General features: G+C 37.7%; 1 protein-coding gene across 5 annotated transcripts in view; it reads right to left on the bottom strand.

Moving 5' to 3' along the window:
• The window catches only part of rfx2 (regulatory factor X, 2 (influences HLA class II expression)), a 32,211-nt gene that overhangs the window by 12,374 nt on the left and 5,825 nt on the right, over window positions 1–14,012 (bottom strand). For 3 of the 5 annotated variants that reach the window (XM_044130571.1, XM_044130573.1, XM_044130572.1), the window contains exons 2-6: window positions 6,706–6,814; window positions 6,078–6,149; window positions 2,907–2,983; window positions 1,221–1,491; window positions 210–284 (exon numbers count right to left, since the gene is read on the bottom strand). In XM_044130571.1, coding sequence (XP_043986506.1) covers window positions 210–284; window positions 1,221–1,491; window positions 2,907–2,983; window positions 6,078–6,149; window positions 6,706–6,813 — 603 coding nt within the window. In that variant the 5' untranslated portion in view covers window position 6,814. The remainder of the gene's footprint in view (window positions 1–209; window positions 285–1,220; window positions 1,492–2,906; window positions 2,984–6,077; window positions 6,150–6,705; window positions 6,815–14,012) is intronic. The other 2 variants (XM_044130575.1, XM_044130574.1) reach the window with 2 other exon arrangements.

The following is a 14,012-nucleotide window of genomic DNA, read 5'->3' as shown; positions in this document are numbered from 1 at the left end:
GCAATCATCTGAAATCTGTGTATAAGGAAAAGTGACAGCATAAATGAGTTTAGGTCAAGAATGAAACTTAATCAAATAATTTTGGGAAGGGGAAAGTAAGCCAGCAGCAAACAGTGTTTCACTGAGCAGACACAAGCAGAACACAGAGTCCACAGATTCAGCCATAACTTTCTGTTCTGTTTTACATAGAAAGTTCCTGGTTGACTTACATGGCTGTTGAGCAGGCTGCTTTTGTGACTTGCAATTCCTTCAGACTTTTGGAGGTTTTCAATCGCCATTTCAAGCTGAAGAAAGAAGCATGCAAAACAGACAAAAAACAGGATACAGAGAAAGGGAGGAGGCAGAACAGAGAGAGAGAGAGAGAGAGAGAGAGAAAACAGGAAGATTGCAGGGGTATAATGTTGGGGAGAAAGAAGAGAAAAGGGAAATAAGACTGTTAGCAAGCAGCCAGATCTCTGCATTTCCATTAAAATCAGTCAGTGTTGCAGCCAAATCCATTATTGGCTGACAAAAGCATGCAAATCAAGGGACTCATAGGGTTAAGCAGCTCAGTGAAGGCTCGGGGTCTGACTCACTAAAGTATGCAAATAGGAACAACAAACAGGGTCACAGGTCAAATAAAGACCTGGGTCAACAATGTCAATCATCCCAGAGTTGGATCAACTTCAAAAACTTTTTTAAAACCCAAATAGGCAAATACGTTAGAAGCTACTATGACAAAATCAAGCATAGCATAAAATAACTCCATTAATTTCTTTAGAAAGAAAGAAACTGAATTATTTGAGCCTGATTAAATATGTTTAACTGAATGACTAAAGCGAGACATCCATGGAGGAAAATCAATCAAAACTGATGCCAGACTTTAGACATAAGAGAAGAAAAAAGAAGCAAGCAGCTTTCCAGGCTTTAGGAGAGATCCAGCAGGCTCTGGGCCAAAGGTAAGAAGCCCCAGGGATTTCTTTGTTTCAAGGGCTCTCGAATGCCCCGTGAAAACCCTTAAAACAATTCAGCCCTGAATTAAGGCAAAGTCCCATGTCTACAAGCTAGCTGCCTAGCACTACTTTGCTCTCAGTGTGTGTTCATACAGGTACAACAACTCAAATCAGGTTGTGGACTGCTGGCATAAAGGAGTGTTAATCAGGAAACAGGTCCTGCCAGCCGAGTCGACAAAATCCACAGAATACTTTGACTTCCCCGGTTCTACCTCAGGACCAACTCACCATGGCGGAGGAGGAGCGAGACGAGTGAGAGATGTGGCTGCGGTTCCCCTCCATGCCGCCGCTGTGCAGCAGGTAGGTGCTGCCGCTGGAAATGATGTGGCTGCTGCCCACGTCCATGGCAATGCCCACCATGCCGTGAGGCGGCACGCCACTGCTGGCGGAGGACACCACCGTGGTGACGTGGGTTCCTCCGGCCTGAGAGTCAAAGTATGCCCCCCCGCTGCCCTGTCCGTACAGCTGGGAGTCAGGGTTGTAGGAGTAGGCCGTTCGGCTGCGGACAGATCGATGCAGTTAGCATCGGGTGCATTTTGAGTTTTACCATAAATATTTTAAATAAATTCGAACTTCCTCCTGTTTGAGAGGAAGTTCGATGAAAGTAGAGATGCACCAAGAAATCAGCTGCCGATTTTTGGTTTAATCGGAAACTGAAATGTTCTAATCATTTTTAAATCAGAGAATGCATCACAGCAAAGCTCTACTGGGTCACACTCACACATACTGAAATGATTAATCAGAATAATCATAATTGATTGATTACTGGAGTAATCGTCAACTAATTTAGTAATAAATTAATCGTTAACTGGAGGAGACAGACTCAAAAAAGGGCATTTTCAAAAAAGAAAGTCAGAGCAGTCAGTAAGCCAAAACTATACAAAAATATACATTTTGCATTTATGACTTTAAAAAACAAAAACTTCTTTGTCTGTAAAAATGTTCTACACAAAACTATCAGGTGGCTGTTTTAGCTTCACCTGGTTTAAATTCTACAAAGGGAAATATCTCCTATTAAGCACCTTATCAAATTATTAATTGGCTAAATTGATAAGTAAATAGATTATCGCTACACAGTATTGATGTTAAATCAAGCAGAAAGAGATGGATTTTTCACATGTTAATTTTAGAAGTGTTTCTTAGCTGTAGATGCATTTTTTGCTACAAATGATCAACCATTCGCTAAAGGAATGCTACGTTAACATCAGTTTATTTTCCAATGTATAAAATGAATTATTTGTTTTTCATTGCATCTCTAGTATTGTATTGGTTAAATGGAAAATATTCAAAATGGGATATTTTTTTATCCGATTAATTGTCACAATAGCAGACAGAATAACTGATGACTAGAATAACCGTTAGTAGCGGCCCTAAACTGCAGTAATCATTGGATTATTGATGTATTGAATAGCGAAATCAGAATTCAAAATCTGATTTTGATCAGGTCATCCCTCATTTAGCCCACAGGAATGATTTTCTGCTGGTATGTAATTGTATCGACACGGACAACAGATTAAGTGACGTCACAAAACTCGGTCATATTGGAGCGACATTAAACAATAAAACTGCAAAAAGGAGAAGAAGAAAAAACAGCTGGGCTTTAATTAGCCTGAATGGCATTTCGATTGGAGCCACTTTAAAAACAGCTGGTGATGCAGTTAACATGAGGAGACAAGTGGTGTGGGGAATCTTATCTGTCACCATGTTTTCAACACAACACTCACTCTTGCATAATTTAAGATTGTAATCACTGTGGTGGGAACTGTGAGTCTGTGTCAGAATCTGGAAAAAATATCTGCAGGTTTTTGTCAAATTTCATGGGGAGTGTTTTTTTTTTTATTATTACCGTATGTAAAACTTCCTTGACAGAAATAAAACCCCTTATAACAAGTGAAATTAAAGAACTGAGCTTACATAGTTCCGTTGGTATAAACTGCTTCTCCACTTTCTCCTACATATTGTACTTGAGTCGGGTAGACATGTTGCACCTGCTGCTTGTAGAAAGACAGTGCAAAAAGTTGTATTCAGAGTTAGAACAGCTTTGAAATGGAAAAAATGCATTTAGGTAATTAAATAAAATATAGCAGAAAAAAAAAGCAGTCCACCCCTTGGCTTATTCACAATCTGTCCAAAACACAAGTTATTCAAATATTTGTTTTAAAAAAATCATCAATTAAAACCCCAGATAATGATGTGTAAATTTTTTTTTTTTTTTTTTTTTTTTTTTTTTTACTGCAGCAGAACAATCTAAACATTAAAAATTAAGAAAAATCCAACCTTTTACACAAGTGAATTTATTTAGTGGAAGGAAAAATCCCACATTTTTTAATTTTTTTCTTCCAAAAACCTAAAATGCAGCTGCAACAATATGTCTGAAAACTAATACATACTTTGAACTGATCCCTTCTACAGTTGATGGGAATGAAATCTTTGATTATTAATCCACAACTTCCTGGTTCCCTGGAATATGGACGTTTAATTTGACAGAGTCCCATTCTGCTTAATTCCTCTTCAAAATGGAAAAAAACAACAACACGGGATTCAACAAAGGCAGATGTGTGTTGTGGTATTATTATTACTATTAAGTCATTAAATGATTGTCATTAGAGGACGTGGCTTCTCAACAAAACTTGCACATATTTAATATCAGAGAAATGATTATTAAGACAAATGAAACTTTGAAAAACAATGCTGGACAGAGAGTCCATCCTGCCATCACATACACAGAGAAGTAGATTTTCAAAAAATCCCCAAAGCTTACCATTAGAGGTCTGTAGTAAATATTGAGGGGTCACCATGTCTCCTTAATAACCTATCAACATGTCAGCAGTTGGGAAGCATGTCAGATGTTCTGCCATGCCTAAAACATCTGAGGCTCTGGGCCTTTCTGTCTTGTTTATTAGAGCATATTGCATCATTAACTCCATGTAATACTAGAACCTTTTATATAAAATCTAATAAGATACTGGTAGAAAAGTGAAATTGGGTCATAATTGGGTCTTTCAGCTCAATAATGATCCATAACGTCCAGTTACATTGACACAATAATCATTCACAAGAAACTGTTTTCAATGCCCATCTAAGTCTGTACAACAACATCCTACAGAGCTGGATTACTGACATAAAAAAATCCCCCTAGCTCTGAACAACGTACAGAGATTATGAAAAGAAGAAGGGTCGACGACTCCTCTGTCCGTGTCCCAACATTGTGATAAAAAGACCAAGTTCTGTCCCGATGGCAAAACTGAAAAGTACAAAATAAAAACATAGACCAGCTATGGGATTTATGGAATAACTTATTTGTCTGGGATTTTTCTTCCACATTGCCTAAATGTATTCAAACTAAAGCTTGTACTTTTCTTAATTTTTCTTTAAGATTGTAGTACAGAAGTTAAAAACAAAAAAACATCTTTACCTGGGGTGTCAATAGATGTGGATGCTATGAAAATGTGAAGGAAATTGGAATTGGACAAAGAAACTAAATTCATTGCTATTGGTTATGAAATGTATCCGAACTTGAATAGACTGTAATGATGCAGATGCACAACTAGAGATGTAGGAACTACTTAAGGATGAAAATGGAGAGAAAGTTGAAACAAACGGTTGGGTTTTGGTTCAAGCCGTCAGGAATACCACTCAAACTCTGCAGCAGATTGACACATCGCACTGAGACTAAGACGAGTTGAAGACCCAAAAAGTAATAACAATCATAATGTCACATATTTTACAGTTAAGCCCAAAATTGTTCGTTCTCCTGGCAAATTCAGATTAAATTTTTTTCTGAAAAGAAATTTATCACTAGATTCGAGCATCAATTATAAAAAGAAAAAGGTTGTGTTTACATTTTTATATATGAATGTGATATCACAAATAATTTACACCCATCTCAATAATAAGAATCATTTTTACTGGCATCACAGCAATCAAATCATTGTTTGAATTGCTGACTAGGTTTTTGTGTATTTTTACCATTTTATCTGTTTCTGGTTATGAGCTCAAAGTCTTTGAGTTTGGAAAACCTCCATACCATTACCCTAATCTTTAGCTCTTTACAGAGATGATCAAATCCAGGTTTGCAATCTGGCTGGGCCACTACAAAATGTTCATATTATGTGCCGTTAGAATAAAAATGTTGTTAACAATTACAATAAACTTACGTCTGCCAGACATAAGTCTAATTTTGGACCTAATTGCACCTTTAATTTTTACAACATTAATCTAGCAGTAAATATTTTAGTGTTGCTGCCTGCACTTCCATTTTCCACATTTTTAGTATGTGAATGTCGATGTTAATGACACATGTGCATGCGTTTCAAATGAAAAGGGGGTAGCTGGAGACGATCTTGCAGATGTTCCTTTACAAAAACATGTTTCTCAGTAGAAATGTTTCTAACAAAGTGAGGTGTAGCATCAAAATCAACCTCAGTGAGTTGGAAAAAGGGAGCCTAACGAGGGTGCTTCCTCCCATCAAATTGAGGACAAGGAAGCAGTGCCAGTTCAAAAACAGCCTCATTTTAACTTGGGTGTTTGTGATCTGACAGCTCAGCCACAGAATGAAACTTTTCATATCCTTAAGAGGTGCACAAACGCACCTTGTCATAGAGGAACAGGCTGGTAAGTTAAGTCTTAATAAAAATCAAATTTAAGATTATTTTTTCTGAATGGAAAGTGTCACAAAGAGATAAATAATATATCTATGAGAATATACAGAGCATTGAAAATGATTTAGTCCAAAATAATGTACCAAATCATGATAAGTCCAATTCGGAGTGGCTCAAAAGGATAAAACTTTAAAATCTATGGAGTGGTTTAATCAAAGTGGCAATTACTTTTTCTACATAGGGTCAGGTTGGTTTGGACAATTGTTTTTCACTTTAAAATGAATAAATTATTAAAGCTTGATAATCTGAAACTTGGGTGTTCTTTTGTAGCCAAATAACCATGTTTTAGGAAAAGAACATATATCTCTCTGGCTAAATTAAACTGGTAAAAAGACTTTTGAAAATCTTTAGAGCAGTCTGTAAAAAGTCAAGGGGTGTCCAACTATTTTCAGAACACGGTACAGGTATGCACGGTACTGTGTACCTGCTGGGGGACCCTGGATACTGATACTTGTCCTCCTTTCTGAGCTGAGCCTGTGGCTTGAACCAGCACCCTCTGTGTGAATATGAGACACAACTCAATTACATAGGTATGCATGTACATACACACACAAACACTCTAGACGTCTACACAGCAGAAGAAGACCTTTATCAAGAAAACACGGATTACTACATATTAAACTTTTCATTGTTTCGGAAAGGATAATGTCTGAAAAACAGAAGCAGTGAAGACAAAGAAATGGAACGAGTGACATGGAAATGAGATGAGAGGTGCAGGTTTTATTTATGTGGCATGCAGTCCAATTTTCTGCCATCAAGCAGCTCATTTGTGTCACCAATTGATAAAAAAAGACACCAGTGATTAACTTTAAATAGTATAGCTTAAAATTCCTGATGAATAATAAATGTAACACTATTTCTGCTGGTTTTACCTGTACAGTTAATCTTTAGCGCATTCAGAATTTACTGCCTTCAGTTTTAACATCATTCAAAATATTTACAATAAGCTCCTGACTGACATTTTATCCTATCCAGGGTTAGAAAGTCCAATCAATGAAGGCTTTTTCCTGGCTTATAGAAACAGCAGGTGGGTTGATGGGTGGCGTCCCTACCTGCTGGGAGGCTGGGACAGGCTGTACCACCGGAGCCTGGGCTGATGATGATGTCCGTAGTGTTGCCACACCAGTGGGGGAGTCTGATGCTGCTTCTGAGTTCTGCATGCTAGAATTCATAGAGGGAAAATAAATATGAGACAATACACTAATCTGGAACAAAACTTTCACAGAACATTCAGAGATAATATTAAGATTTAAAACTAGAGATTCGGGGTGCGATGGTGGGGCAAAGCACAACCAATTTATAGAGGCCTTAGTCCTCAACGCGGCTGTCACAGGTTTGAGTCCCAGCCAGTTAATCTTTGCTGCTTTTCTTCCCAATCTCTCATTTCCCACTTTCCTGTCTGACCGCCATCAAGTAAAGGCCACTAGAGCCAATGAAACCTTAAAAAAAAAGAATTGCATCAAGAACTGAACAATGTTTAGTTTGATTTGTCCTGATCACTGGTTGGTCAGTCAGAAAATGAAAAATCCAATTTTTTTGCAGTCAATGAACACATAAGACCCTCTTTGTTGCAATTTTTTCAAAAATAAAGTAGCTATGACTAATAGTCACCAGACGTTACTAAAGAAAGAAATAACATACATAAAATAATAACATATGTAATTTGATATCAGCAAAAGAGACCCACAAGCTGGATACTAGCAGTTGCTTAGGTTTTTATTTATGGATTTTTGTTGTTTCAGTTTTCTGAACTGAATGGTTTGGGTGGTTTTGTTCAGACTTTTGCTGTCTCCAAAAACATAAAAAAGTCACCAGATTCATTTTTAGTCTTTTTTGATCACAGAATAACAAAAGAGGTTTGAATACTGTAAATATAACAACAAGGTTAGTAAGTTGACAGCCAAGGGGGAAATGCAGAGATGCAACAAGCAGTTTAAAAAGGAAAATGTATGTCCTATGACATGTCAAGACATGCCTGTGGTTGATTTCAGCCATAAGAGACTTTTCGCTGCTAACAGGAAGGCCAACAGGAGAACCACAAAGGTGATTGGTTTAAACCAACTGAGATGCTAAAAACAGTCAATTACAGTAATCATTGTTCAAAAGACTTGGCAGAGTGTTTTGGCTATACCAAGTTAAGCTGTGTCACCAAACCTTCAGTGACCCATGGATATCGTTTGGTTTTAATCAACGCCAAAAATAGGAGGTCCCAACAGTACTCCACGCTATCTACTATCAGAACAGAATCATGTGAGAAAGTTACAGCAGAGGAGCTAAAATTACCAACAGGACTGTGCCATTTCCTGAAGGCCGAACCCACTGCCACCACTTTGCTTTCCACTGGGTCACAATGTGTGCAGCATAGCAAAGGGGAGCTAAAAATGGAGTGACACAAAGGCTCTTTAAAAATCAAAGACACAGAGAGAAAGAGCTGGGGTAAAGCATGCACAAGAATGGTACTGCAAGGGGGAAGAGAGCGAAGAAAAAAAAACAGAAGTCCCCTACTTTCCAAGAAGAAAAAAAAACAAGGGGAAAGATGAAAACGGCAGTGGGGTTTCAGCCCATGCTAAGGTCCTGACGATATTCAGCATGAGTTTTAAATGAGAGACGTCTCCATGGGCTCCAATAATCCAGCTGATATGAGGAAATTCCTCAATGCTTTGTAAACGCTTGTCGGTTGCTATGGTGAGGACTCCATGACGACCACCATGAGTCAACCCCCCGCCCCTCTGTGTTCACTCCCCATCCTCATCCCTCTTTTATAAAGCTCTTCCACAGGAACTCTTGAGTGTGACCACAAAGAGGGAAAGGGGGAGGAGAGCAGCAATAAGGGTGAGAGATACGGCAGCACAGCTGGGAGGTGGGCTCAACTGATGAGCAAGATGTAGCGTACGGCAGAAATCCTGGGGCTACGAGGATAGTTAGCAGCTCAACAGAGGATAAAAAATCTGTGAAAAGTTACAAGAGACAGCCTGATCTCGACATCCTATGATTATTAGTCAGTCAGCTCACATAACTTTGTTATTTCAGTTTCCAGTAAGCCATCTCAGACAAGCCCTACTTCAATCATAGTTAAGCCACATAAACAAGACAGCAAAGAACCAATTTTAAGTTATATGACGAGGAACTTTTTGTCCATTATGCATTTTATAAACACAATAAATATGGAGTGAGTAAAGCCTGATGGCCCGCCAGGCTTATAATACACTGGGTGAAACATTGTAAAGCTTAAATGTGTGTTTGTTATTTTTTTAGATCAGCTTAGAGAGACTACTTGATAAGACTTTCAATTTCAAATAATAAACCAAAGTTTGTCGACAGGATTCATAAGCTGTGAGATGAATAAAAGAACCCAAACCATGCTCTGCAAAATAAAATGAAAACTGCTTAGAACTACAAAATCATGGTTACAAAGAGGAAGTGGAAATAAATACAAATAGCTCTGAAGAAAAATGCTGAGCTCACATAAAAAAGCATCTGCTTGGGTGGATCATTTCAGGAAAATATGGTCATCAATCATTCAAACAATCACACAAGCAACTGTGTTCACTATGAGATGCAGAAATTTCAGATCTCTAGCTTAACATTGCATCATGATAGAAATTAAGGACTAGCACGTTTTATATCGGTTCTTTACTGAATAATTAAGTTTAGTTTTGTCTAAGGCAAAGTTTAGTAATTTTAGTCAAAACCAACTTAATTGAAAGAGATTCTGTGTAATAATAATGTATCCATTCAAATTATTATCTCAAGATAAGATAAGCGTAATATTACATGGATTAGATTCAATTAAATACAGTCAAATCAGTAAGAAACCCAAACAATTTTTTTCCTGTTAAGTAAACTTATAATTCCTAGGCGCAAAAAGGCCATAGATAACACTTTTCAGTGTGGACGTAATTTCTGAGTGAAGCGGACTGAGTTAGCCTTTCTTTCATGAGGCAAAAAGTCAATAAAGCCTTCAAAAATGGTGTCATAGAATTCAAAAAATATTTAGAAACTTCTAGGAAGAAGTCACATTGGGATGGAAATATCAGTAGATAGCCGAAAGCAGAAACTAACAGCAAAGACATGAAACATGCTGAATGACTAAGTGTTGCCAATCTTTTGTAAGTTTCACATCTAAGGTATGACTCTTCATTGTCCTTAGGAAAATCACAAAGAGTAGCAGTTAATAATGCTAACCACCCCAATAATAAAAAGCAATAGCATAACATGAAGTAGACAACTTAAAATGTCAACTCTGGAGTCGCAGCGTGGGTCAGCTGGTAGAGCAGATGCTTCTTTTAGAGGTTACAGTCCTCAGCGCAGCTTTCTAGAGTTCAACTCCACGCCCCAGGAGATTTACTGCACGAATTCACCTTTTTCCATTTGCCTCATTCCTCATCAGCTAAGTGGGGAGTAAAAGCAACCAGCGCCTGAAAATCTTCAAGGAAAAAATAACAATCAACTTGTATAGGCAATAATATGCAATAATTGCTTTTTGGTTTTGATACAACAATAGAATCTAGTGGAACTGCTTTGTGTCACTTATGGTCACGTATTCACTTTCTTCCATCTGCCTCATTCCATAATTTACATATACATGCGATAATGTCCAGTAATGGGAGTTGATAACCATTGTTGCAACCAAATGTTCTGGTTGTGATGTTTTGAATAATACTTGAATAAGTGAATGAACTTTTAAAAATTGACTGAAAAATCTCCTTGGTGTATAAATCAGTCACAAAAATTTTTAATCGACGCATCTTGATTTACTGGTGAATCTTGCAAACAGTAGAGTATGAAAACCAGTACATTTTCCTTCAGTTTGGAAATGTAACTTTCCTCAGTTCTAGAGAGCAATTACTTTTAGTAATGTGGTTTTCTTGGGACACTCTAGCGCCTCCTGCGATGTTTAAATATCACTGAAGTCTGGGATTTTGGACCCAACATGTGAGCTAAGCTATAAATACATGGCAGCAATCCTATAATTTTTCTTTGTAACTTGTCTTTTTCACCAGAGGAAGTGACACAACCCCAGGGGGCAATTTATGTCATTATAGAGTGAGTGGCAATGTGTCATGATGGTACAGAACAAACTAGAACTGGGTGCTGCTGACCTGTATGTTCTCATCCTGTAAAGTCAAACTTTAAATAAGTTGGCTGAAGAGTGCCAAATCATTAAGTTAGAGTAGGAACAAAGAATGGGGCCTAAGAAAAGTCCTTCTGCTTCATGTCTGGATAAGGTTAAAAGTCACACAAATTCCCCACCAGCAGCTCAGAAAGGCACAAAGGTAGAACACAGCATGAGGCACATTACACTGCTGCAAAAACCAATACTCAGGAAAGTCTGCTGTTAAGAGCCAGTCTTTTCTGAGTCCAACACAAAGACAACTTCATCCAAAATGTCTGTTTTCAAGTTAAGTCTTAGAGCCTGATTTTATGCAAGTAAATCCCTGAAGAGCACTTAGCAACATCACAGCAGTTCCTCTATTGAAAAAAATACCCAAGTTTCACAAGCTTCACTGAAACAACAAGAGACTTTATAACAAACAGAAAGTCTAAGTAATTGTACAGTTCATCATGTCAACAGCAAAGACTAAATCTAAAGCTGTGTCACTGATAGATCAAACGGAAACAGCGCTCAATCGCTGAAAAACACATACAGATGTTCAATTAAAAGCAGGAGCCCAGAGTCTTGGCTCGTGTTTGCACCGGCCCACATTGTTTGCAGAGCAACAACGGTTGCTAGTGGCAACACCGTCCACTCCCGTTTCCAGGAGCCTGTTGCTACGCAACCAACAGAATACTTCCCAAACTAAACAATGCCATCCCCCCACCTGATTCCTCCATCTCACGCTAAGTAGAAACTTACAACAATAAATACTATGTAAGCTGTTAATTTCAGACAGCAGGGGGGCCTCAGGGCAAAGTTATTTTAGTACTGAAGCCACATAGAAATGTACAGACTTGATACTCGCTGTGAATGTTTTTGCCATGGCTTGATAAAGTTTGTTACTTTGTAACCACTAAATGGTCAAAAGAAGGAACAATGTTTGAGTCATAAAGAGAACGATGGCTTATATGGAAACTTTATACCTCCAACATTGAAAAAAATAAACACACAAGTCCGGCAGAAGTTTTTCCAAAGATTCCTGGTCAGATGAGGCAATAAACAACTCAGCAACTGTTTTTTGTTTGGTTTTTTTTTTTTCAACTCAGTGAAAACTCATTTGAAACTAAAGCAACACTATAAAAGAAGATATGAGGAAGGCAAATGTCTCCATTAGCTTTACTCTTCATCAAAAAGCAACAGGTTTCATTAAAACGTAACATTTGTTTTACCTTTAAATATATGGCTTTAAATATATTTTTAAAGTTATTTGTTTTGGGAAAAATCAAATCTGATGCACACATGCTCACACAAAGAGCAAATTAAGATATGAGAGATTTCCACAGCAGAAGCTGCTCTTCAAGCTTGTCTCATTAATTCATGGCTAATCCAATCAAAGCAGCTCTCGGTGTCTGCAGATGGCAGAGCTGGGGGGGTTAACAGAGAAAAGAGGAACCGACCACTGCCTCTGATCCAAGAATACTCCTCCCCTCCCCACCTCTGGTCATCAGCACAACCTGTCCACTCTGTCACTGTGTGCACTGCAGACCTGACAGCCACGGAGAGAGAAAGATCAAACTGCTGCCATGGAGATTGTATGTTCACCACCTCCTCCCCCACACCATACCTCATCTAACCCTTTCCAAATTTCCACTGCCTGCTACCTTTATCTACCCCATACCCTCATCCTTACAACTTGGCATCTTAAGATCTGAGGCTGATCTAATAAAATTCCACAAGTCTTGACCGTAAACCAGAAAATTCAACCAACAGAAAATGAGGGGGCGAGGGGGAAGAGATGAAGGCAACCAGGGATGCTATCAGATTATATTAATGCGTGGGCATTCCTCTCCATCACACTTATTTGTCTGATGTAAAACTACAATAATGACACACTAGAATTATATAGAGAAATCGGCTGGTGACCGGAACTGGCTAATTTCCCGCTTGACTGGCCCTGATCGCTGATCACACCAGTCAGAAAGTAAAAACTGGAGCTGGCCCTGGCAACACACTGATGTGGAAGTTATTACTGAGTAAACAAGGCCAAGTTAGCACCATTCAGTATCAGTGGAGCGATTAAAGATTAAGTTAGAAGTGTACGTTACAGAAAGTTATACAAATTACAGCAAATTGTTTTAAAGAGTCTGATTTATATGATGGAGTAAAAAAAGAAATGGTCATGATATTACAAGTATAAAGTCCGAATATTATAAGAAAAAGATTTATTAGAATAAAATCAAAATATTAAGAGATGTTGTAAAATAAAGTCAAAATGATGGGAGAATAGCAGCAATGTAGGAAGTCATAATATTGCCAAAATGAAAATCAGTGTTAAGCGAATAAAGTCGTATGACAATCGAAATAAGAATAAAGCCGTAATAAAGCAAGATTAAATTCAGAACATTACCACGATAAAATAGTAATATAAAAAAAAATTAAGTAGTAATTTTATGGTAACTCTCAGATGAAAAATCATTTACAACCAAAATGAGCAAAATGTTAACTTATACTTTGGTATGGATTTTACAAATAAGGAAAGATGTCATCAGTAGCAGTATTTTAAAATAATTGAGCAAATAACTGTGAAGGAAAGAAGGGTGTAAAAGTTTCTAGACTTGAAGAGCTGGCCACATCAACACTTAAATCCATCAAGGTTTTCTTTTCATTAAAATTACTTTCTCATCCTTTTATTGATTTTTTTTCAGCTAATGCTATGACCTTATTCTAGCAATTACAACAAAAAATTCTTAGCCTGGCCCTAATGCTTTTGGCTGAATAAAAACAAATTGTGCAGCATTTTTAATCTGGAAACGCATTTTACAAAAATTACAGAAACTGTTGCTTTTGTCTTCTCTGGTTAACCTAAGATATGCATCATATTGCACTTAAAGAGTCAACTTTCTTGGCAAGGATTAACTGCAGAGAGGCATGGCTCAGTCTCACTCTACTGAAGTTACAGTATGCCTTTAAAGGAAGTACTTGACAATAAGCCATCAGTGCTTTGAATCTGAGACAGATTAAAGTGTCTTTTCTTTGCGCTCACATCTACCGTCAGACTCGGAGTTAAGTACCGTACTTGATGCTTATCAAATGTACACAGAGCCTGTGGCAGATTCAGATACACATGGCCTACATGTTTATTTCCACAATACTTGCTGTAAGTAAATCCTAGCTGCTAGAAATTCCCTACAATCTTAATTTCTTTCTTCACAATGGCTCAATTTCCAGCAAAATGACAATGGTACAAAATGTTGAATCAAA

The sequence above is a fragment of the Gambusia affinis genome, linkage group LG10 (genome assembly GCF_019740435.1).
Source record: "Gambusia affinis linkage group LG10, SWU_Gaff_1.0, whole genome shotgun sequence".
In the NCBI taxonomy this organism is placed as follows: Eukaryota; Metazoa; Chordata; class Actinopteri; order Cyprinodontiformes; family Poeciliidae; genus Gambusia; species Gambusia affinis.
Note: the sequence above shows the minus strand (reverse complement) of the source record. Positions and strands in the feature narration are given on the sequence as shown.